At 52.1% G+C, this 23,746-nt stretch overlaps 1 protein-coding gene across 4 annotated transcripts in view; it reads left to right on the top strand.

Moving 5' to 3' along the window:
• The window catches only part of CORO2B (coronin 2B), a 140,573-nt gene extending 117,812 nt beyond the window's left edge, over positions 1-22,761 (top strand). For all 4 annotated transcript variants that reach the window (XM_067029601.1, XM_059056573.2, XM_059056571.2 and 1 more), the window contains exons 4-12: positions 8,199-8,348; positions 9,033-9,197; positions 11,094-11,210; positions 11,342-11,446; positions 11,998-12,094; positions 15,557-15,669; positions 15,999-16,089; positions 16,296-16,435; positions 20,796-22,761. In XM_067029601.1, the coding sequence (XP_066885702.1) occupies positions 8,199-8,348; positions 9,033-9,197; positions 11,094-11,210; positions 11,342-11,446; positions 11,998-12,094; positions 15,557-15,669; positions 15,999-16,089; positions 16,296-16,435; positions 20,796-20,927 (1,110 nt within the window). In that variant the 3' untranslated portion in view covers positions 20,928-22,761. The remainder of the gene's footprint in view (positions 1-8,198; positions 8,349-9,032; positions 9,198-11,093; positions 11,211-11,341; positions 11,447-11,997; positions 12,095-15,556; positions 15,670-15,998; positions 16,090-16,295; positions 16,436-20,795) is intronic.
• Positions 22,762-23,746: the final 985 nt, after the last annotated feature.

Below are 23,746 nucleotides of genomic sequence, written 5' to 3'. Positions count from 1 at the left end.
TATGAATTTGGGGGCAAGACAAACATTCAGACCATAACAGAGTTCATATGGTGTGCTAGGAAGATGGGGTCATCTGGTGTGACTGGGGTCCTGGGGTGGTAACCAAGGAGGGGAGTGGGCAGGAGGGGCAGCTGCAAAGGGAGGTTGGGATCAGAGAGAGAAGGCTTGGGACAGCAGGGTGAGCAGCTGAACTTTGAAGTGAGACTTGTGCTTCTCAAGCCATCCGAACATGAGCCAGGACACCACGTATGCAATGTGGAGACACTGCACGCTCTGGGGGTCAGGGAAGGGGCTGGGGGTTGGTCACAGGGGCTTTGTGGAGGAAGTGGAGCCCAGGCAAGCTGGGCAAATGCGGGAATATGGCTCAGCAGAGAGAAGGGGAGCGCCCAAGAGAAGGGTATGGCTTGGGTACATGTCAGGGTGAAAAGAGAAAGGACATCAGGCTTAGAGGCACAGGGAGAGAGAGGATGGCCCAGAGCCACTGATCCAGAGAGAAGGGGGGATAATGTCACAGATCAGCGAGGAACTAAGCTCTTTCTCTGGCTGCCAGACCAGCTGCCCAGAAGCAGCCTCTCACAACCCTTGCTTTGCCCCTCAGGTCTCTGGCCCTCCCCAACCTCAGGGCCAGGGATCTTGGCATTGGAGTCAGCACCCCCTGACACCCCAAGGCTGGAAACATGCCCCTCCTGGAGGAGGGCACACTGAGGGCGCGGGGAAGCCCCTGCCCAAGGTCACACATGGAGTCACATCCCAGACAGGGCTGGAACCCAGGTCTCCTAACTCCCAGCCAGCACCCTGAGCGCCTACCCACAGCCCTAGTTTTAAGTGAGGAAACTGAGGCTCAGAGTCTGGAAGAGCTGACAGTTCAGATCCATCCAGCACTCAGTGTTTCGGTCTCAGCGCGCTCTCTGTGCAAAGCCCTTGTGGAGCACACGGAGCCGGGCATCCTCACCCAGGTCCTGGTGGCGGGGGGGCTGCAAAGGCAGAGGACCAGCGGCCCCCAAGGTGGGGGGAGGAGGCCAGTCAGGGCTGCCAGGACCACTCTGACTGACCTTCCCGCCTCTGCCAAAGCCCCCTCCATGGGCAGGCCTCCCTCGAGCCTCTCCAGACCACATGGCCAACCTACTGCGCATCAGACATGACACCCAGAGCCAAGGTTAAGAGATCAGTCAGCACACCTACTATGTGCCAAGCACTGTGATACACACCAGGGCTAGGGAGGGAATCAGACCAAAGGGGCCCAGAGAGATGCCGTTCGCAGCACGCCAGGCCCACATATCCCAGCAGGCCCTGCACACCCACTGCCACCCCTACCCCGCCCTCGACTTGTCTCACAACATTCAGAGGACACTGAAGGGATCCAGCCAGCCTCCACCCCCTCCCAGCTCCTTTTCCATATCCCCATCCCTTGAAAAATCACCAGTGATGTCCATCCCCCCGTGTCCGTCAGGATCAGCCTCTCCTCCCCCCCAGCCTCCCCTCCCCGACAGCGTGAGGAGGTCCTCAGGAGTCTAACCCCATCTTTCCAGGGAGCCAACGGAAGGTACCCAAGCCCTTTCCCAAGGGGCTCCCATTCCTGAGGGAGAAATGGGGGCTGTAACTCTCCCTGGCATCTGGCAGAATCCAGTTCTTTCCGCCGCTGGGTGATGTCACCTATTGTTGAAGGGCTGTGCTTTTTATAGCTTCTGCCGCAGCTAGGGAGGGCGGCTGGCAGGCGGTAGGGAAGGGCGCTATGGGTTTCCAAGCCTCGTGCTCCCAGCCCTTCTCCAGCAGCCACAGAGAGAGGTTTCTGACATCTCAAGGAGAGGAGAGAGTGATCCCAGAGGGAGGAGGAGGAGGGAGGCAGGCCCCTCTCCCAGGCTCAGCATCTTTCCTTTCCCTTCTATTCCTCTGCTTCTCCATCCAGCAGCTGCCCTCACCCCCCAGGAGAGGTGATGCGCCTCCCCGAAGAACCTGGGGGTGGGCTGGGGCAGGATGTGAACCCTGCTGGAAGCAGCCGGAAGCCACCCACCACCCTGCTCCTACACACACACACACACACACACACACACACACACGAGCTTGAGAACCAATACGTCTCTGAGGTGAAAGGGATCAACACACTCCTTTTAGAGATGGAAGGACAGCAGCCCCGAGAGGCCTTACCAATGCACTTGGCAGCTGCAGAGACACTACCAGTGTGCAGGTGTGGCTCGGTCGTTAGGCAGCCAGGCTCAGGAGGCCATAGACCTAGGTTCAAATCCTGGCCCTGCCACTTGCCGTGTCTGTGATCTTGAAACAGTCCTGCTATAAAATGGGGGCCATATTGGGCTTATCATGAGAACAAAATGAATATAGTGTTTCTTGGCTACTAAGAACTCCATAACCATTAATGTGGGGACCAAAGAGTTTAGAAAACCTGCCCCCGTGAGGGCTGGCCAGAGGGTTGGAAGAGAGAGACACAGTGCTCTTTCCACTATCTCTCACTCTGCTTCTTGAGGCCCCACATAGGCCTTCCATCACTGGTTTCCAAAAAAGACTAAGCTGAATGCTAAGCCTTAAAATCTAGGAAAGAAACCCCCACCAGGTCTGCCTTCCCATTCAGAACTAAAGGGGTGATTTGCCATCTATTTAGCTCGCCAGCAGCCAGAACAAGGGCTAGCCTGCTTCCTTACACATGACTCATTGCTGAATCTGCTAATGGTCGGAAGGTTTCTGGGCTTCTCAGCTTCTTCCGTTGGTTCGTTCATTTAACAAGTATGTCTTAGGTGCCTATTATATTCCAGGCACTGTTCCTCACCCTAGAGATAGGGCAGTGAATTTAAGGACCCCACCCCTGTATGGAAGAGTTGACCACCAGTGGGAGGGCCTTGAAGGTTGTCTATGCCCCAAATGGGGTAATTTTTAGATTCTTGAGGCCAGGGAGTGACACCTGTTTTTTTGGAATAGATGAGCAGAAAGACAGACCATGCCCTCTCCAGGCTGTCAGAGTCCATCCAGGGAAGAAAGAAGGGGTTGGAGTTCAGAAGAGAGAAACAGGGCAGTTTGCCTGATTCAAATCCTGAGTTTGAATCCCAGCTCCCCACTTCCTGGCTGTGCAACCTGGGCAAGTTTCCTAACCTCTCTGTGCCTCATTTCCTTACCTGTGTAAGAATAGTCATTAATAATAATAGTAATAATAATAGATAGCGCATATCCTTTCATGTGTCCAGCCTCACATTTACCATTTCATTTAATCTGCTGGCAGCTACCTCACAAGACTCTCAGAAGTAGATGCTCAATCGTGCTTCCTTCTGGGCCCTCAGGTGGCCTCTCTCACCTCCCTCTCTTAGGAGTGATTTGTTTCCCATGTTGGGAAACAGTTAAGTGGTCAGAAGATATCAACATTAAGGTAGACTTTGAGGTTCTACCTCTTGTTCAGGTGAGTGACGATAAACTCAGTTTCTAGTAGTAAACAGAATAGTTGGCAAGAAATGAGGAGGTGGGAGTTCCAAGACCCTCTGGGCAAGACCCTCACGGTTACTTTCTTCTCGCTGCAGAAGAGACATGAGAGTTGCTCTGATCTCAGCCCCAGGCAGTGTTTCTGTGGATTTGTTGGATGGAAATCCTAGGGCTGTGTAATGTAGTACAGCTAAATTGGATGCCATCAGAGGGCAGTAACCATATCTTATACTTGCCAGAGTGCCTCCCCGCACTACTCCAAACGGGGTTGTTTTTGAAGTAAATACTAAGGAGTTGGAATCCATATCTTCTCCCAGCTACTTAGGACCACTGTGAACTCCAACTCCTTCTCTTAGCTCCTATACCCCAGATACAGACAATAAGTACTGTTTGTTTGCTGTAGGTGTGTAACAAGCAATTCCCCTAACCGTAGCATTCTTTCCCTTAGAACAGTGTTGTCAGAGGGGCTGAGTAGGCCCGCACTAGGCCCTGGCCCTAAGTCACTAGCAGCCACAATCCTCAATGTATCAGAAAGCAGAGAGACCCAGCCAGACACCTTCCTAATCACATAATAATTTTAAAGAGGAAATGTATTTGCATTCCATAAAATAGAGACAGACTTCATACCACATTCATTGACTACACAGGGGGCCACAAAGCACAGATGAAAAATAGAAATCACATCTAAAATCTGACCTATCTAAAACTTGTATATAATCCTTAATTAATATTAAGCAAGTATTGTTAAGTATTACTGAGAGTGCTTAGTAACCTGCTTCGTAGGGTATATATTTAGTCTTCATAACAACTATAATGTAGGTGTAATTATTCTTACCGTTGGGAAGACTGACGTTCAGAGAGGCTAATAAGTTGGCTGAAGTCTCACAGCCGATAAGGTCAGAGCCTGGATTCGAATGGAGCTTGTAAGGCCACAAAGCTCTCACTTTCCTGGCCCAGCTGCTCCCTCACCCATGCACAGGGACACTTGGTTTTGCAGCTTTATAAACTGTCCCTTTCAGCCGCCTTGGCTTGGCCTTGTCTGCACGTGTCTGCTGTCAACCCCACAAGACTGTGAGCTACTTGAGACCAAGGACTGGCCCCCGGTGGCCAGCACTGTGACCCAGGGAGGGGGTAGGCATATTTCGTTGGATTGATTGGAACTGAATTTCACTAAACAGGGCTCTGACCCAGGGACCTATGAAAGGGACAGTCCCAGGCACAGCTGGCTTGCTGGAGAAAGCGCTTTTGCCACTTCTCCCCTCCCCTTCCTTCCAGAAATCCCGTTTGGCAGACTCCATTTGGTTTCCTGTTGAATTGAAGTAACCTCTCTGAGAGCAACCTCTGAACAGATCTATAGCGCTCCTCCCACACCCATCCACTCTTTGTTCCCAGCAAATCCCTTGAATATTTAGGGACTGGAATTCCTTTTCCAGCTACTTAGGCCCACTGTGAAGTCCAGCTCCTCCTCTGAGCTCCTGTCGTGCGTGCTACCAACTGTTATAGCTGTAGTGGTGGATCAAACGGAGCTAGTCTCTTCCCCCCGGTGATAACATTCAATGATGTCAAAAGCAGAGAAGTTTGGAAGATTAATACAGTCTCAGTGTGCAGAAGAGAAAACTGGGGCCCAGGGAGACAAGTGGCTGGAATCAAATGGAGTTATGAGGCAAGACGCCTCTCTCCTTCTCTGTGGGACATTTTCCATTTGAGACCCAACTCTAGCAGTTATTGGTGAAAACAACTCTTGGCTTCTTCCCCCCTGCAGCCCTTCATTCCTCTGGACTTGGCGCCAGTCCCGGGGCTGAGCCTGGTCACAGACAGCGCCCGCCCTCTCCGTCCCCTTGGCTTAGCCCCTCGGTTCCTAGGCAGAGCTGTCATGCCAACAAATCAGCTCCTACGGCTAGAAAGCCTCAGACTCACAAGGACCCTGAAGCTCAGTGGTTGTGTGCACGGGCTTAGTTGCTCTGCGGCACGTGGGATCTTCCCGGACCGGGGCTCGAACCCGTGTCCCCTGCATTGGCAAGGGGATTCTTAACCACTGCGCCACCAGGGAAGTCCCTGGGACCGCTTTTGAGGACAATTTTACAGTAACTAAAAAAGTGAAACACTTCTAGGCATGTGTCCTACAGGAATACTCACAGCCATGCACAAACTTGTATGACAGGCCTGATCATCATAGAATGAATTGTAACAATGAAAACAAGTGGGCAGAGCCCAGGTGTCCATTAACAGAAGTTGATTAAATCCATCACGGCATGGCCACATAACAGCTGTCCCTCTGGCCACTTAAAAAGATAAGGTAGAGCCATTTGTCGTAGTGTGGAAAAATGCCCACTAGCTCTTGTTACATGAGAAAAGCAAGTTGCAGAAGTACATGTATCATAGCATACCTTTGGGTAAAAAAGAAAGAAATGCAGAGGATGGGGGAGGTATTGTATGTAGGGTGTGTGTGTGTGTGTGTGTGTGTGTGTTTATAACACAAGCATTAGTCTCCGCTCTTCAAGGGTCACCTTCCTCTGGAACACTTGGGGAAAGAAGAATGAGTGTCTTATTGGTGACTACTGAGTCATCTCCCTTGGTCCCCACTCCACCCTCCCTGCCATTTCCAGATGAGACCTCGTCTCAGAAGGCCTTTGCACAGGACTGTCGGGGAAAGACCATAGGGCATGCTGGGCCCCCTTTCCATCACTTCCCTCCCCCAGGCTCCTGCCACCATGCAGGTTTATGTGAGTGTTGGGCTTTCCTGGAGAGCTGGAGCAACCACAGGAGATGATTCAGTGAGGACAGGAAAACCTCAAACTGTCCCCTAATTATAAGCTTTTTCTCAAGTATGTTTTTGAAACTGACAATGGTGCTCCTAAGGGTGACCCCTAATCCTTGACTGGACCTGGAGCCTCCCGTGGTCTACATGTGCCGAGCTGCGTCTTTGGGGGAACGTACATGTGGGAAATAACTCATTTCTACAGTCTGAGGGTAAAGCACCAAGAAGGGAAACCCACAAGGGAATTCCCTTAGAGGTACCCCCAGTTCCCAGCCTTGCTCCCCTGTCTTTGGGACTGCCTTTGGCTTTCTTTAACATGTTTTTCCTCTTTATTCATAGCCTTCAGAATTATCGTTAAATGGCTAATATTCCATATTGCTATGACATTAAATTGTTTCCTTAATGTTGGTCACTTGGAGTATTTCTGAATTTTCTGTATTGCAACGAACATCTTCATGCATGGAGATTTGGGCTTATTTTGAATTTTAAGAGTGAAATTACTAGATCAAAGAATATAATACAAATGTCTCTATTGTTCCTACTAAAGATTGCCGAATTACTTCCAAAACAGAGTTACTCTGATTTGTAACACTACCAACACCAACTGAATCTGTAAGTTCCAGTATAATCTTGTCAATACTGTTTTTTTTTTTTTCTGTCAGTTGGCTATTTTAGAAGTTTATAAATGGTATCTCAAAGCTGTCTTCCATGTTTTTCTCCTTACTAGCAAGGGTGGAGTTCAGATTTTCAGAACGTTTGTGTTAAAGGTGTCCTAAGCTATAGTCACATGTGCTTTTTCTTCTCCACCCAGTTAGATCATAATAAATAGCATTAATGATGGTGATAACAATTATAACAAGAACTATAATTCCATAGGTCATTAGAGCACTTTATAGTTTACAAACTTTTACAACCACTATCTTATTTTATTCTGCCAGTAGGCAAGGCAAGGCAAAGACTCACCCCCACCCCTCTCCGTTTATAGATGAAACAGTTGAAACTCTCAGGGTATGCTTGGCTTGAGAAACAGAAGCCTACCAGCGTTAACATAAATAATCAGGGGGTTATTCAAAGATCGCAGAGAAATTGCTCAGTTTCTCTCTCTCTCCGGGGCCACATGATTGCTTCTCTCTGCTTCTCTCCATGAGTTGCACCCTCCTCTCTCTTCTTTGCTTCTTTTTTTTTTTTTTTTTTTTTTTTTTTTTTTTTGGTTTTTGTGGTACGCGGGCCTCTCACTGTTGTGGCCTCTCCCGTTGCGGAGCACAGGCTCCGGACGCACAGGCTCAGCGGCCATGGCTCACGGGCCCAGCCGCTCCGCGGCATGTGGGATCTTCCCGGACCGGGGCACAAACCCGTGTCCCCTGCATCGGCAGGCGGATTCTCAACCACTGCGCCACCAGGGAAGCCCTCTTCTTTGCTTCTTTATCAGCATCCATAAGACTGATAATAGCTGCATCCAGGCTCTGCATCCTTTCAGCTCAGGCTCCAGCATCTCATCAGTCTCTGCCCCTCGGTTCATCATCTTTCAGGAGAGACTCTGGGCCTCCCAGTCTCTCAGATGGGTTTCCCTCTGCTCCGGTGTCCATCCCGGGTGGGGAACAGAGTGAGGGACAGGCCATGTGGTACAAACAGAGGCGCTGGGGCTGAAGGCACTATTAGAAGGGTGTGGAAGGGAAGCAGAGATAGACTTTGAATACAGTACTTGCTAAAACCTGCTCCATGTGTGATCCTTTGGGCCTGGCTAGACAATAACAATAATGATATGCCAGTAAGAACAGTCGCCGAGGTCTGCAGAGACTTCTTGGAGAAAACCCTCCCAAAGGCACAGAGGAGATGGTCTCTTTTCTCTCTAGCCACACCCTGCAACCTCCCCCCAGGCCTCAGTCGGGCTCTGCCCACCACCCTGGCCAGGAGGTACCTTACTAGGCAGATCTCCAAAAGCCTGGTGTCTGAGGAAGAGGGCAGCAGGGGCTTCTCCTGGCCCTGCCCAGCCAGCCGAGGCCCTCCTTCCCCTCTGCAGGTGCGGATCTGGGAGATCCCCGAGGGCGGGCTGAAGCGGAACATGATGGAGGCTCTTCTGGAACTGCATGGGCACAGCCGGCGCGTGGGGCTGGTCGAGTGGCACCCTACCACCAACAACATCCTGTTCAGTGCTGGCTATGACTACAAGGTGGGCAGCCGGTGGGCACTGTGGCCGGAGCCGACTCAGCGGGGAAGTGGAGGGAGAGAGAAGGGCACTTCGGGGGGCCTGGAGGGAGGAGCACTGTTACTTTCCTGAGCCTGTTAACCAGTATTGTCATATCCATTAATTCGCTCATTCAACAACACAGCTGAGTATCTTCTGTGCACCCGTCATTCCTGGGGTTCACAGAGGCTGGAGGCATCTTTACTGCCTTCTCCGGCACTGATACATTGGAGAAGAATGCCCACTCCGTGCCCACACTCTCTACCTGGCCACTTCTTAACCAAGAAGTGGCTGCTGCCCTCCTAGTAGGAAAAAGAAGCATCCATAGCTGCTGGTGGGGAGAATGGAGCCCCAACCCCTACCCCCAGGCATGCCCTCAAAAGAGGTGTGCCAGCCAGTGGAACCTGGCCAGGAATACTCACCCTTCTTGCTAGAAGCAGAAACTGAGCCCAGGCTGGGGCTGGGTTCTGCCCAAGGATAGTTGTGGATTTGTGTGACAGGGACACATCAGTCTTCGATATGGAACTCCACCGACACCATCCCGCATCCCAGCACATCCAACCCTGCATGGGCGTCTCTCCCAGGGCCATCGGGTGCAGACTGAGGGACAGCCACCCCCTGCCAGCAGCAGCAGGGCTGAGCCTGCCTTCTGTGTATCCGCCCTCCCAGGTCCTCATCTGGAACCTGGACGTGGGCGAACCGGTGAAGATGATAGACTGCCACTCGGACGTGATCCTCTGCATGTCCTTCAACACTGACGGCAGCCTGCTTACCACCACATGCAAGGATAAGAAACTGCGTGTGATCGAGCCCCGCTCCGGCCGCGTTCTGCAGGTGAAGCCCTGCATCTTTCTCAAGGGGAAGGAAAGGTATTGGGACCCGGGGCTCTGCTTTCAGCCAGCCCTGGAGGGAAAGGCTGTGCCAGCTCCCCTCTCCCGAGCCTGCACCTCTGGGGACCACCCCACCTGTTCTGGGCCCTTCTCCGCTCATAGGAGCCCTGCCTTGTTCTGGAAGCGGAGGGACCTCAGTAGCCTTCCCACAGACTCCATCCCTCTCCCCAGATGGGATTCTTCTGCCTGCTCTGGGGGCCAGACTGGTAACCCCCTTCAGTGCATGAATCCCTGGGTGTTGACCATCTTAGGCACAGGAGGAGGGGACTTTGGACTCACTGCCCAGCCACCTGCATGGGATGAGCCTGGAGAAAGTGGCTCAGGATGCCAGTCCCAGGGACAGCTCCAAGAGGGGAGGTAGATGGTGAACTTAGCTCCAGTTTTGGTCTTTGACTCTGGGTCTTAACTCTGAGGAAGGGATTGGATGTCATTTGGGAGTAAGAAATTTACATTTCTTGAGCACCTACTGCGTGCCATTCATGGAGCTAGATGGGATGGAAAATTTGGGTGAAATCTGAGGTTTACCTCCTAACACAAGAAAGATTGGTGCGTGACCTGGTTGTGCTTATCTTGGAAAAAGCCAGTATTGCAGGACCAGAATATCATCTACTACTACTACTACAAACACTAATCACATAGTTATTAGTGTCATTAGTATTAGCCCCCATTTACTCAGAGCTCATTGTGTGGCATGCACTATGCCAGGGGCGCCCCATCATCCCTTCATTTAATCCTCTGAGGTGGGTACTGTTACTCTTTCCATTTCCCACATGGAAACGCTGCCCCTTGGAGAGGGGCTGACCTGAATCTCACAGTTACAGGAGGAGCTAGAATTCAAACCCGGACAGTTGGACCCCAGAGCCCATGCCAAGCAGAAAAGATATAAGAGAGCAGAGACCCCAACCTCCTTCTCCCAGATGTGGACACATGCCCAGAGAGGGTGAGGGACTCCTCCAGGGTTACACTTTTTTGGCAGAACTTGGAACTAAAATCCAGAGCAAATGACGCCAGCCTGGGTCTCTGCACTGTTCCACCAGCCTCTGGTTCCTGCCTCACGCTGACTCATCCTGGCAAAGGGCCACCATGTGTTCGGAGGAGAAAGAGGTGTCATGAGTCCAGAGGCAGGAGAGAAGGTAGAGGATGGCCCAGTTAGAAGGAGCCCCCGGTGAACTGAGTCACCCCGCAGTGAACCAACATGAGTCCCCGGCCTCCTGAGCCTCGAGCTCCCCATCCTCAGAGAGTCCTTGCAGTCGGTATTGTTGTGACAGTTCAGAGACGCCTTGGTGAGAGCACCTGGCCCCCAGCCCAGCTCAGGCCCTGCCTGGGACTTGGTCCAGTTAGTTCCGTCCTTCCCCATCCCCCATCCACTCTGGGACCTGGCAGCGAGGCCTGGTTTCTTGGTCCCCGGCCTCCATTGCTCCACAGCACCTGTAGTCGTTTCCTGTGGCTGCTGTGACAAACTACCACAAGCGGGGTGCCTTAGGACAACAGAAATGGATCCTCTCACAGTTCTGGAGGCCGGAAGTCCGCCTCCCTCCGGCGGCTCTAGCGGAGAAGCCTTCCTGGTCTCTTCTGGCTTCTGGTGGCTTCCTTGGCTTGTGGCCTCACCTCTCCAATCTCTGCCTCTGTGGTCACACTGCCTTCTCCTTTCTGTGTCTGTGGAATCTCCCTTTGCCTCTCTCTTCTAAATAAGGACACTTGTGATGGCATTTAGGGCCCCCGTGGATGACCCAGAGGTTCCGGGGATTAGGACGTGGACGTATATTTGGGGGCCACCAGGCAGCCCAGTCCAGTACCCTAGTGTCTGGGGCCTGGCTCACCAGCTCTCTGTCCCTGCCAGGAGGCGAACTGCAAAAACCACAGAGTGAACCGGGTGGTCTTCCTGGGAAACATGAAGCGGCTTCTCACGACGGGGGTCTCCAGGTGGAACACGAGACAGATCGCCCTCTGGGACCAGGTCAGCCGCAGGGAGGCCGGAGCGGGTGGGGCAACATCAAAGCGTTGTTACTCTGGGGGCTTTGCTGGGATTGGGGAAGGCGAGGTGCCATCTTGCCTGGATACGGGCTGATACTGGCCCCCGGCCCACAGGAGGACCTGTCCATGCCCCTGATCGAGGAGGAAATCGATGGGCTCTCTGGCCTCCTGTTCCCCTTCTACGACGCTGACACACACATGCTCTACCTGGCTGGAAAGGTAGGAGAAGGTGGGGGAGGGACAGGGACAGCCTGTGGGAGACCCCTGCCCCCATTGGGCCCCCGCTCCTGCCCTACCTCCCAAGAAGAGCCTAACCTCTCGGCCCTTCCCCTGACCCAACGTGGGTCTTACCCTGCTCCATCAAAAACCTACCCTCAAGTCATACACTCATTCTGCTGAGGTGTCAGTGACTGAGAATTCCTTCAGGGGTGGATTGGAGTGAGGTTTTACTTGGGAATAAGGGTCAGAGCCTGACGTGAATCATCCCTAATGATGGGATTGGAGGCACCTGCCAGGAGATCTTGTTAGAAAGTCTGTCTATAGGCCTGTGACCGTGCACGCACACACACAGCACCCGACCTCCACCCCACCCCTCCCAGCAAGTCCCCTACGGCAGCCCCACTGGGGCCTAGAGGCCAGGCCTCCCTGGTCTTTTGACCACCTCGGAGGCATGGCAGAGGCTCTTTTCAGCAGCCCGCTGGACCAGGACCTGCTGAGCCTGCCCCTTCCTCTCTTCCTTCCTCACCTCCCTCCCCACACCCGGCCCCTAGGGAGATGGAAACATCAGGTACTACGAGATCAGCACGGAGAAGCCCTACCTGAGTTACCTCATGGAGTTCCGCTCCCCAGCCCCGCAGAAAGGCCTCGGTAAGGGGGTCCGGGGGCTCTTGTGGTTGTTAGGCTGTAGAAGGTAGGCTGTAGAAGGAGAGACTGGAATTTGGCTCTTGGGCCACCCTGCCCCAAAATGAGAAGTCAGACTCAGAAGGCCACGGCTCATGAGCAGGTCAGACTAGAACCTCTGGGTGCTGCCCTGTGAAGGTCAGCCTGCCCTTCTTTAGCCTGCCTGAAGACCGGCTCCGTCAGCCCGTGGCGCTTGGTGTCCTCCGCCATCTCTGGCCATCAGCAGCCTGCAGGGGTGTGCGCGGTACCTTCATTCCCATTTGCAGATGGGGAGGCCGAAGCCCATTGCTCTTCTGACATGGTGGGAGGAGGTTCAGTTACTAAAGGTCAGAACGAGGTCCAGGAGCAGGTCCCTTCCTGAAGCCTCTGGAAAGTCAGGACCCTCAGTCTCCCAAAGCAGCTCTGTCCTCGCCTGAGAAGACAGGAGGAATTCCAGGGTGTCCCCCTCACTGCATCCCCAGGTTCTCAGGCAAATCCCATAGAGGGCTCCAGGATTGACGAGTGTAGTGAGTCCGTCCTTCACGCCCTACACTCTCCCACCGCTAAAGCCTTACAATGAAATCTTCATGCCCAGTGACTCACACTGGCAGTGCATCCGATTCAGCAGTCCCCCATTTGGGGTCCAAATCACCCAGGGGAAGGAATCTCTTCAGGGACTCTGTTCCCTCCTCTTCTTAGAATTTGAGTCTGGCTTTGTCCCTCTGAGGATCTGGGATTATGGACACGGCCTGAGGGCCAGCTTCAGAGACGTCAGGGCTGGGGGTGCCCAAGGACCCCTCTCAGGGACCAGCAGCAAAATGGAGGCCCAGAGATATGCCTGAGGTCCGAATGACCATTCCACTGACTTCACCCTTCCCCAGGGCTCTGTCATCCCCCCTTCCTCACTGTCACCCCATCATCAAATAGTATAAAAAGCAGCCTGGACTTTGGAGTCCAAGCTAGGTTTATATTCTGGTTAAACTGTGTCCTTAACCCCTCTGAGTCCCAGTTTCCTCGTCTGTAAAATGGGGATAATTAAACCTACCTTGAAGGGGTGTTGTAAAGCTTAGAGATCATGTATACAAAACACCTGGCAAAGTACTTGGCTCCTCCTGCTCCTTCTGTAGTCATTCAACAAACATGTACTGGGTACCAGCTGTGGGCCAGACCCTGGACTGTGCCAGACCCTGGACTAGTCCAGGGGGAAAGTGATAAATAGAACAGAACACAGCCTCACTCACATCCCACTGAGGGACAGACAGACAGTACACAAATAAGTAAGGAAAATATTGGATGGTAGTAAGTTCTAAGAAGAGAATCAAATGGGGTAATAGAACAGAGAGGGACGGGGGCTGTTTTAGACCAGGTCGTCGGGGGAAGCCTTGCTGTGGAGGTGACATTTTAAACTGAGATCCAAAAGGCAGGAAAGGGGAAGAGTAGTGCCAGCAGAAAGAACACTTAGTGCAAAGGCCCTGAGGCCAGAAAGAGCCTGGCATGTTCCAGGAGCAGCAGGGAGGTCAGTGTGGCTAAGCATAAACATGCAGAAGATGGGTAAGTGTTAGGGGATTAAGCTGGAGAGGTGTACAGGGGCCAGATCCCATGGGATGCATTAGACAGGGTATATTAGAGTTCTCCAGAGAAACAACCAAGTATATTTATAAAAGGGGAATTGCAGGGATTTGGTTCACGTGATTATGGAGGCTGAGAAGTCTCACAACCTTCCCTCTGCAAGTTGGAGGCCCAGGAAAGCCAGTGGTATAATCCAGCTCAAGTCTGAAAGCCTGAGACCCAAGGGAGCCGATGGTGTGAATCTCAGTCCAAGGGCAGGGGATGAGATGAGATGTCCCAGCTCAAGCAGCGAGGCAGGGAAAAAAGAGCAAATTCCTCCTTCCTCTGGCCTTTGTTCTGTTCAGTCCTGCGATGGATTGGAAGATGCCCACCCACATGGGGGAGGGCCGCCTACTTTACTGGGCCCACCGACATTAACCATCAACCAGGGGAAGGAGTTGGGGTTTCACCGGGAGCTCGTAGAATTTTCTTTTTCTTGGGTGGATGGGTAGGTGGGAGTGGGACAGTGTGATGTGATCTGAAAGGTTGGTTTAAGATTGCTCTGGCTTCTGTAGGGAGAATGGATCTTGAAAGGGCAGGAGAGAGGCAGAGAGACCAGTTAGGAGGCCACTGTGGACTTCTAGGCAAGAGAGGATGGTAACTAGGGGGATGGCGTGGGGATGAGGAGATGAGGATAGATCCAGGAGATGTTTAGAAAGTTGGGTCAGCAGGACGTGGGGAGGAGAGGAGGGAGGGGGAACTGAGGATAGCTATTCTTCCTTGTCCTCCTCACCTGTGGCCACTGTGGAGCATTTGCCACGAGCCAGGCACTTTTCGTAGGTTCCAAGTGGCTTTGTCACTCACCCCAGGCAGGTCACATAGCTCCTAAGTGGCAGAGCCAGGATTCAAACCCAAGTCAGCTGGCTTCACTTGGTACCATGATGCCACTTCCCTCCAGCTCCTGGAATTCCGTCCTCTGGAAGAGCAGCTCCAGCCGAGGAGAGGTAGAACCTTAACTCATATTCACATCATGGAGAAAGAAACTAATGTTATCTGTGCTCATCACTGCCGGGCAGTCAACAAGCATCTTTGCACTCAATCCCCTGACCAGCTCATGAAGGGCCACTACTGGGCTCCTCTAGGTAACCAGGGAAGCTGGAGCTCAGAGAGCAGTGATTTGCCCAAGGACTCCCAGCCAGAAAGAGGGGAGAGTCGGGATTCAGACCCAGGATTCTGTCCCACCCCAAAGCTTGTGTTCCTAACCCCACGCTGCACTGCTGCCCCAGCCGGTGTTCAGCTGATGCAGCTGTTAGGGATGTTGTATCTGGTGCCCACGCAGACATACATACACACACGGACCCCTGTCGATCCTATAAGACACGTGACGGAACGGCAGTCTTGGGCTGTGTTTAAACCTCTGGGGTGCACGGGGAAAGCTTTCTCCCTCCTTCTTTCTCTCTGAAGACTAGGGGCACAGAGGCTTCGGGAAACCAGTTCATTTCAGAAGGGGATGGTCTCTGTGGCTTTTACAGTAACAACACTGTGTGACCTCGGGCAAAAGCCCCTTCCTCTCTGACCCTCAAGAGTCTCATCTGTAAAAAGAATGGATTAGATTCAGATAGTTCTGCAGCCCCTTCCAGTTCTCCAAGGCCCCAAATCTACAGCGTGCCCCTTGGTGAGGCAGGTCCGGCCCACGGGGCTTATTTGAGAAGATACCACCCAGAGACAGATCCTGACTCAGGAAGCCCCCAGCCCCCTCCTGTCTACTGTATGGGTCATTGCCTCCAAACCTAGTGCCCTCCACCTGTGCCTTTCCCCTGGCCAAGGTCATCAGGAAGGAGGGGCGCTGAGGGGGGATTTCCAGGACCCCATGTAGCCAGCCGTGTGTATGCCTGTCCACAGGGGTTATGCCCAAGCACGGGCTGGATGTGTCTGCCTGCGAGGTGTTCCGATTCTACAAGCTGGTGACTCTCAAGGGCCTGATTGAGCCTATCTCCATGATCGTGCCCCGGAGGGTGAGTGGGTCTGGGCTGGCTCTAAAGGGCCCCTGGCATTGAAGCCTAGCTTTCTCGCCACTGACTGTAAGCCTGGCGGAGCCTCGAAGAAGGAGCCCTTTTCCTGTGGATTGGGGTGGGGGGATGGAGGCTGCTCCAGGGTGAGGTCAGTTTAGCTGGCTACGGAAGGCAAGGTGGGAATTCCAAATGGGAGACACTGTGAGTACAAAGGCCAGAGGCAGGGCAGCAATTATGAGGTTGGACGTCAGCAAAGAGGAGAATCTGACTGGAGAGCACGGGCTTTCTCAGCAGCCCCCCATCTGTCCACTCTTCTGCTTCCCCCGCTGCAGTCGGATTCCTACCAGGAAGACATTTACCCCATGACGCCGGGCACAGAGCCAGCTCTGACCCCCGATGAGTGGCTGGGAGGCATCAACCGAGGTACCGCAAGGGGTGGGCTTCCCAGAAGAGGCTAGGAGACTGCAGCCTTGGCGTTCGGTCTAGTCTACCCCCTTCCCCTTGCATATCTTCCTCATTGAACTTGCCCTCACACTCAGCCGACTGTCGGGCATGGTGTTAAGTGAGAGCCACCATCACTTGACAGTCAATAGAATTGTCAGTGAGAACACGTCCCTTGCCTTTCTTAGATCCTGTGCTGATGTCTTTGAAAGAAGGCTATAAGAAGTCCCCCAAAATGGTATTCAAGGCTCCCATCAAAGAAAAGAAGAGTGTTGTGGTCAACGGAATAGATTTATTAGAAAATGTCCCACCCAGGACAGAGAATGAGGTAAGGAATATAAGTTATTGCTGCCACACGTCCTGGCAGAGCGAGACCTTTGCATTTCAATTATGGGCTTCGGGCCTTTAAGCTAGCTCCGTTCTGAGGCATTTTTCTTTCTCTGACAAATACCATAAGTAGCCTGCTGTTGGCTTCCATTGCCTCTGACCCCAATAATAACTAGAGTCTGGGCTATGGTAGGGATATTGATGCGCCTCAAACCCACAAACCCAGAGTTACGTGTCCCCTCGTGAATCCATTTCAGAATGTTGCTGTCATCTGTAGTTATAAATTCCTGGCTCATGGGGAAAGCCAGCCTCATGCATTACAGCACTGCTTTCCTCCCTGGCATGGCAGCAGCAGCAGGGTCTGATGATTTCCTGTTTTTGTGGAAGAGGCTGCGTGTTGATGAAAGTACTCTTTGTACCATTTGGAAAGGGAGCAGCTCATCAGGGGTAACCGGAACTGGGCCTTGTCCACGCCCCCCAGAGGCCTCTCCTTCCAACCACACCCTTGGTCCCTGGCACCAGCATAGTTCAGCTCAGCCAGGATTCACGGAATGCCCACTGTGTGCCAGGCACTGGGCTTGTTGCAGACGCGGTGGAGATGGCTGCAGGGACCCACCTGCATTTGGATCCTGGCTCTCTCATTTCCTGGCTGTGCCTGAACATGTTTCCTGACTTCCCTAAGTCCATTTCCTCACGGTAAAATGGGGATATGAAATGCTGTGAACATTAAAGAGACCATTGCTAAGTATCTAGCACTCTTCCTGCTCACATTAAATGCATAAAGAGGCTAACTGCATTAGCTCTCGATTACCATGTAACAAATTACCCCAAGACTTAGGGACTTAAACCCCAAACATTTATTATCTCATAGTATCTGTGGGTGCCTGCGGCTCGAGGTCTCTCATGAGGGTGTGAACCGTCAGTCAGGGCTGCAGTCACATCTGAAGACTCACCTGTGAAAGGATCTGCTTCCAGGTTCACTCACTTGGTTGCTGGCAAGACTTATTTCCTCACAGGTCATTGGACTAAGGGTCTCAGTCCCTCAAGGGCTGTCGGCCGGATGCCCCCCTCAGGTCCTTGCGATATGGACCTCTCCACAGGGCTGCTCACAGCATGGCAGTGAGGAAGAGAGGGTGTCCAAGATGGAAGCCACAGTCTTTTTGTCAACTCCCCTTGCAAATGACATACCATCATGTCTGCCATATTCTGTTCATTTGAAGCAAGTTACTAGGTCCCTTCTACCCATGAAAGGAGAGGATAACATGGGGCCATCTTACAGGCTTTCTTGTCACACCAACTTATAATTATCACTGTTATTCATAAAAGTAAGACCATTCCTAACCTCTGGGACCTCACAGTCTTAAAGGTGAAACTGGCAGGTAAATTGATAACTGCTATAAAATATGTTTATGTGCCATTATAGAGGGATGTTCAGATTTCTAAGGCTAGATGAGACCATGTGATCAATGGGATTTGCTTCAAAATAATCACGAGCAGGGTGGTACAGTGGAAGTAGCTAAGAGTAAAGCCGAGGGCTTCCCTGGTGGCGCAGTGGTTAAGAATCTGCCTGCCAATGCAGGGGACACGGGTTCGAGCCCTGGTCCGGGAAGATCCCACATGCCGTGGGGCAACTGGGCCCATGAGCCACAACTACTGAGCCTGCGCGTCTGGAGCCTGTGCTCCGCAACAAGAGAGGCCGCGACAGTGAGAGGCCCACGCACCGCGATGATGAGTGGCCCCCACTCGCCGCAACTAGAGAAAGCTCTCACACAGAAATGAAGACCCAACACAGCCCAAAATAAATTAATTAATTAATTAATTAATTTAAAAAAAAAAAAAAAAAAAAAGAGTAAAGCCGAAGCAAGAGTGGTCACATGGGGACTTCCCTGGTGGTCCAGCGGTTAAGACTACATGCTTCCAGCACAGGGGGTGCAGGTTCAAAAAAAAAATTTTTTTTTCTTTAAGTACTTTGAGAAGGTAGACATAGTTGAATTGCTGCAATAGCCCAGGGCCATAACAAGAACCTGAAGTTGGTTCTAGTACTGGGTGTGGAGAAGGCAGGGTGAATAGCAGTTACCATGAGTAACCTTTAGCTATGGACTTGTCTGTATCAATCAGAATGGAGGACCTGGAGAAATATTTTAAAGGGTCTCTGAGCAGACAACACAGATGCCACAATCTCTGTATACTACAGCCTGGATACTTTGCTTTTTGGGGAAAAAAAATTTGCTCAGAGCCTCTTACTCTGGTTTTACCCACAATTTTAATCATCACAGAAGACTGGAAGCAACCAGTGAGATAATGAGGCTGTGAACAGTAGACACATTAGTCTTAAGTGTGAAGAGACAACAGGTAGCTTGACACAGGGGAGAAGACATCGTTGTACAGCTCTGTAATTTTACTAAAACTCACTGAATTGACTTAAAATGAGTGAAATTTAAGGTACATGAATTACACTTCAGTAAATCTTTTTTAAACAAAAGTAGATCCAAAAAATTACACAAAGAAACTTTGAGAAATTGGAAGGCACAGGAGTGTGTAGAATCACTTAGTGCAGGGCAAACACCACAGCATCCCTCTGAACAGATGTAACCAGGACTGGTTTGTTGGTTAGTGGAAAAAAAAAAAAGTCAGTTAAAGGAAAGAATCACAAAAATGATATATATATATATTCTTTAAGCAATTTATTTTCATTTAAAATATAAAACATATACATTCATTCCATACGTTTTGATGCAGGACCAAGACCTTTTCTTTGAGGACGTCCCAGTTGGGATCTGCTATGTCTTTGTCAAATAAATCACACTTTAACTCGTTTCCAGTTTCAGCTTCTTTTAAGTGGAACTTAAAATCAATCTGAAAACAAAGCCCTTGTTTTTTCAAAGTTTTCCCCAGTTGTTGTTTTGGGTTTTTAAAAATATTTATTTATTTATTTGGCTGCTCTGGGTCTTAGTTATGGCATATGGGATCTTCGTTGTGGCATGCGAACTCTTAGTTGTGTGTGGGATCTAGTTCCCTGACCAGGGATTGAACCCAGGCCCCCTGCATTGGGAGTGTAGAGTCTTAGCCACTGGACCACCAGGGAAGTCCCCTGGTTTTTTTTTAAAGACAGGTTTATTGAGGTGTAATTGACCTACGGTAAAATTCATCCTTTGTAGTGTACAGTTCCATGAGTTTTGACATATGCCTACAGCTGTGTGACCACTACCATACAATCAAGATATAGATTATTCCCCAATCTTTTATGTGTATATCATCCACACCTAATTCAGTAACAACTTTCTTAGCACCCCCTTCTTCAAGATTCTCTAATGCATTCAACTTAGTTTTTATAGAAACAGCAACTCTCTTTTTGTATTCCTATTTCATCAGTTTATGTCATATTTAATTAAACTGTGCAATCATTATACAAAACCAGATGCAACTCACATTAGGCAGTTTGAGGACCAACACGGCTGCTTGTTGGTAACTTTCAGCTCAAGTGTGTGGGGTCCTCCAGGAGCCTGTGGAGGCTGCGTTTTGCGGGCATCAGTCAGTCTGTTTTATGGAAGAAATGGAGAGGCTGGTTAATCCAGGGAGCCATCTAAGCGAGGGTCTGTCAGAGTCCCATGCTTTGCTCATGGCCACTCCAGTGATGGCTGGTGCAGACTTTGGTGCACTGTGCTAGACCCCTGTCAGCAGGGAAAAAAGCTGGATTCCATTTTGTATCCTGAGCTTCGTTAAGAAGAGAAGGATGGGCTTCCCTGGGGGCGCAGTGGTTGAGAGTCCGCCTGCCGATGCAGGGGACGCTGGTTCATGCCCCGGTCTGGAAGATCCCGCATGCCGCGGAGCGGCTGAGCCCGTGAGCCGTGGCCACTGAGCCTGCGCGTCCGGAGCCTGTGCTCCGCAACGGGAGAGGCCACAACAGTGAGAGGCCCGCGTACAAGAAGAGAAGGATGCAAAACATTTTAGAAAGCTTTCTATTCCGAGTGGTAGGTAAATGAAATATTCGGTTTGAAGCCCTAAAAGGGTGAGCTTGGGATATTTGGAAAACTGGCCTGTGTGGACTCATCCCTTCCTCAGTGACCCTCGATCAGTGCCCGAGGCAGGTCTGCATATGCCAGAGCTTTTCTTCTCTGCCTCACGGTGAGGGCTGGGGGTGGACGTGGGTGGGAGCCATGAGCTGAATCTGGAGAAGGGAGAGCGTCAGTGACCTGAGTCACCTGGGACACCGGAACGGGGGAGGGGTGGGAGGCCTGGGCTAGGAGGACAGCGGCTGCAAGGGGTATGGGGGTGGAATTGGGGGTCTGGATGGCCCCTCGAAATGTCACCTTCTCACCTGCTCTCTTTGGCTCATCGGCCCCCTCTCTCACCCACCCCAGCTCCTCCGGATGTTCTTCCGGCAGCAGGATGAGATTCGGAGGTTGAAAGAGGAGCTGGCCCAGAAGGACATCCGCATTCGGCAGCTACAGCTGGAACTGAAAAACTTGCGCAACAGCCCCAAGAACTGTTAGCTCCCCGGCTGAGCTGCTTTCTAAGCCGATCTCTCCGTTGTTTCTACTCGTCCCTTAACTTCCCCTTCTCCGGTGACCCCAGAGACAGAGCCAGGACTGGAGCTGGGGGAGTGCCTGAGGACCCCACCTGCCACCTCAAGAACTGGAAGCTGACCTTTGACCTCTCGACCTCATGCTAACAAAAGCCCCCAGCCTCTCCCGGAGACCCAGGCTGGCAGCCCCTTCCCCTGCCACCCCAGGAGCCTCGGCTTCCCCTTGGCTGGCAAAGACCTCAGACTCCCCGAGGGGTGCCCTCAATGGACCAAGGAGCGGAGGGGGATGCCAGGACCCCAGGAGACTTAGAGGTTGAACTTTTCCCCTGCAAAGGGGGCTGCCAGGACATCTCCGTGCTCTCTGCTGGGGCTCACAATGGCCCTGATGGACGCACAGTATGGGCTGGATTGCCGGCATCAGCTGTTCTCCCTGCCATCCCCCACCTCCCTCTCCCCCCGGCAGCCCTGGAAGCCCACTCACCTGACAAGGGTTGTGAGCAGCCCAACTCCTTCCTGTCTCTTGCCCCCTCTCTCTTATCTTCAGGGAATTAAGAGGATCGCTCGCCAAGGCCATGATGCCCCCTTGCTTTCCGCTGATGCTCTTCAAAGCTCTGGCAACACCCTTCTCCCAGGCAGGGTAGGGAATCGTGTCTCCATTTTACAAGTGACAGAACTGAGGGTTGCAATGGGGTAGTGACTTCACTAAGTCACCCAGCAGATGAACAGTGGACCCAGGACCAGGACCAGTGGTGTGCAGACCTCAGGCCCGGACCCTTCCCACTGCATCAAGATGCCAATCCCACGGGGGCATCACCAGGGCCCAAGTCTCCGTGGAGGAGAGGACTGGGAGCCTCTCAACACCAGTAGTGCCAATGTGTCTCACTGCCCAGTCGAGGCCCCTCACACTCAGTGCCCCTACGTCCTCTTGGCCCCCACCCTCTGCTCCCCCCCCCCCCCCAGGGGACTTCCTCTGAGATGAGGCCTCTTCCTCCTGGAGGCTGAGGCTGAGAAGGGTGGAGCTGGCCCTGGGGAGGCCGAGCAGGGGCCTGATGGCTCCAAGGGCTGCTCTGCGTGCATGTGTCAGCCCTGCTCTCTCAGTCACGGTCAGCCTTACAGTTGTAGGATGACCACAGCCCCTCACGTGGGTGTAGCACTTTAAAGTTTACACAGCCCTTCGACACTTAGGATCCCATTTGAGCCTCATCTCAGCTCCCAGAGGAAGGGGGCATTCTCCCCACTTTGCAGATAAAGAAACTGAAAAGCAGCCCAAGGTCACAGGACCCTGGGAGATGCCACATTTCACTTGATCTTCTACAATTTTCTTTTTTTTCCTCTTTTTCTCCCTTCATGTGTCACTACCTATGGAGTCCATGAACACTGTTCTTAGAAAAGTCACAGTTTAGGGGTGAGATCTGGCCTGGGCATCAAGAAGTGGGTGTCCACTCTTCTCTCTCATTAGCTAGGACCTACTAGATGCATTGTGCTCTGCACTGCTTGTCCCACGGCCGCCCTGCAGAACATCCATCCACAGAGGCGGGGCTCCCTAAGCCCCCCCAAGTGACCTGGGCAGGGAAAGCCCCTCTGACCCCTCGGGCTTTTCCTCCAAGAGCCTTCCACCCTCTTGGCCAGCTAAAGCAGGGTCTCCTCACCCCCCAGACCCCACAGCTAGACCGTGTAAGCTTACATCTCCTCTTCCCCACACTTCTGAAGCTTTTTTTTCTTCCCCACTGACCTTTGTGGTCTTCTGTGATTATTTATGCTGCCTCCTGAGGATAGAATTGAAATAAAATGTTTTCAACTTATCAGACCCGGGCATGGCCAGCTCATTTAACCTGGGAGGTTCCTGCTCTTAGTCACCATGGTATCTTGATGGTCAGCTCCCCGGCCACGGCTCCTTTGCTTTAGTGGAACAAAAAATCACATCTGTGTCTACAGATATAATTTCACACTTTCATCCATCTACAGCAAGGCTTCTGAACCTCAGCACTGTTGACGTATGGCGCCAGATAATTCTTTGCTTTGAGGGCTGTCCTGTGCCCTGTAAGCCGTTTAGCAGCATCCCTGGCCTCCACCAGTCAGATGCCACAGCACCCCGAACCCAGTTGTGATAAACAAAAATGTCTCCAGGTATCACCCAGTGGCCCCTGGGGTGTCAGAATCTCCCCCAGTCGAGAACCACTGTTCCACAGTTATTCAGTAGGCATCTGCTGTATGTCCAGCCCTGTGTTGGGGTCAGTGTTTCACATTGGAATGGTGCTTTGCAGTTTACAAAGCACTATTCCACGTATTTGACTCCTTTGATCTTCACAGCTCTAGGTGGTATGTTCTAACTGTTCTCGTTTTCCAGAAGAGCAGTCAGGTCCAGAGTGTGACATGCTCAAGGTCATTTAGCGGGTGTAACGGAGGAGACACCGAGGGACGAGGATCTTCTGAGCCCAGAGCCACGGGAGGCACGTGCTTCCAGTCCTCAGCCAGGCTCAGCGCTGGGCAGGGTGTTTTCTGGGTGGACGGCTGGGGCCCATCGTGAGACAAGGGGCTGCCAGGCTGCTGGGACACCCTGGCTCTGTCACCCAGCCAGAGTTGTCAGGCTGCAAAGTGGACAGGCATGTGGCAGTGTGGACAGCACAGGAAACTCAGAAGAGCCGGAGGAAAGCAATGAAAGTCTTAGAAAAAAGGGCAGGAGAGGAAGTGATAAAAGGCAGGGGAAGAGCAGTGGGCAGGACACCAGGAAAGGGAGGGCGTGGTCCAGGCCCAGCTCTACCTCTGATGCGCTGTGTGACAGGAAGA

The sequence above is a fragment of the Kogia breviceps genome, chromosome 3, assembly GCF_026419965.1.
Source record: "Kogia breviceps isolate mKogBre1 chromosome 3, mKogBre1 haplotype 1, whole genome shotgun sequence".
Taxonomy (NCBI): Eukaryota; Metazoa; Chordata; class Mammalia; order Artiodactyla; family Physeteridae; genus Kogia; species Kogia breviceps.
Note: the sequence above shows the minus strand (reverse complement) of the source record. Positions and strands in the feature narration are given on the sequence as shown.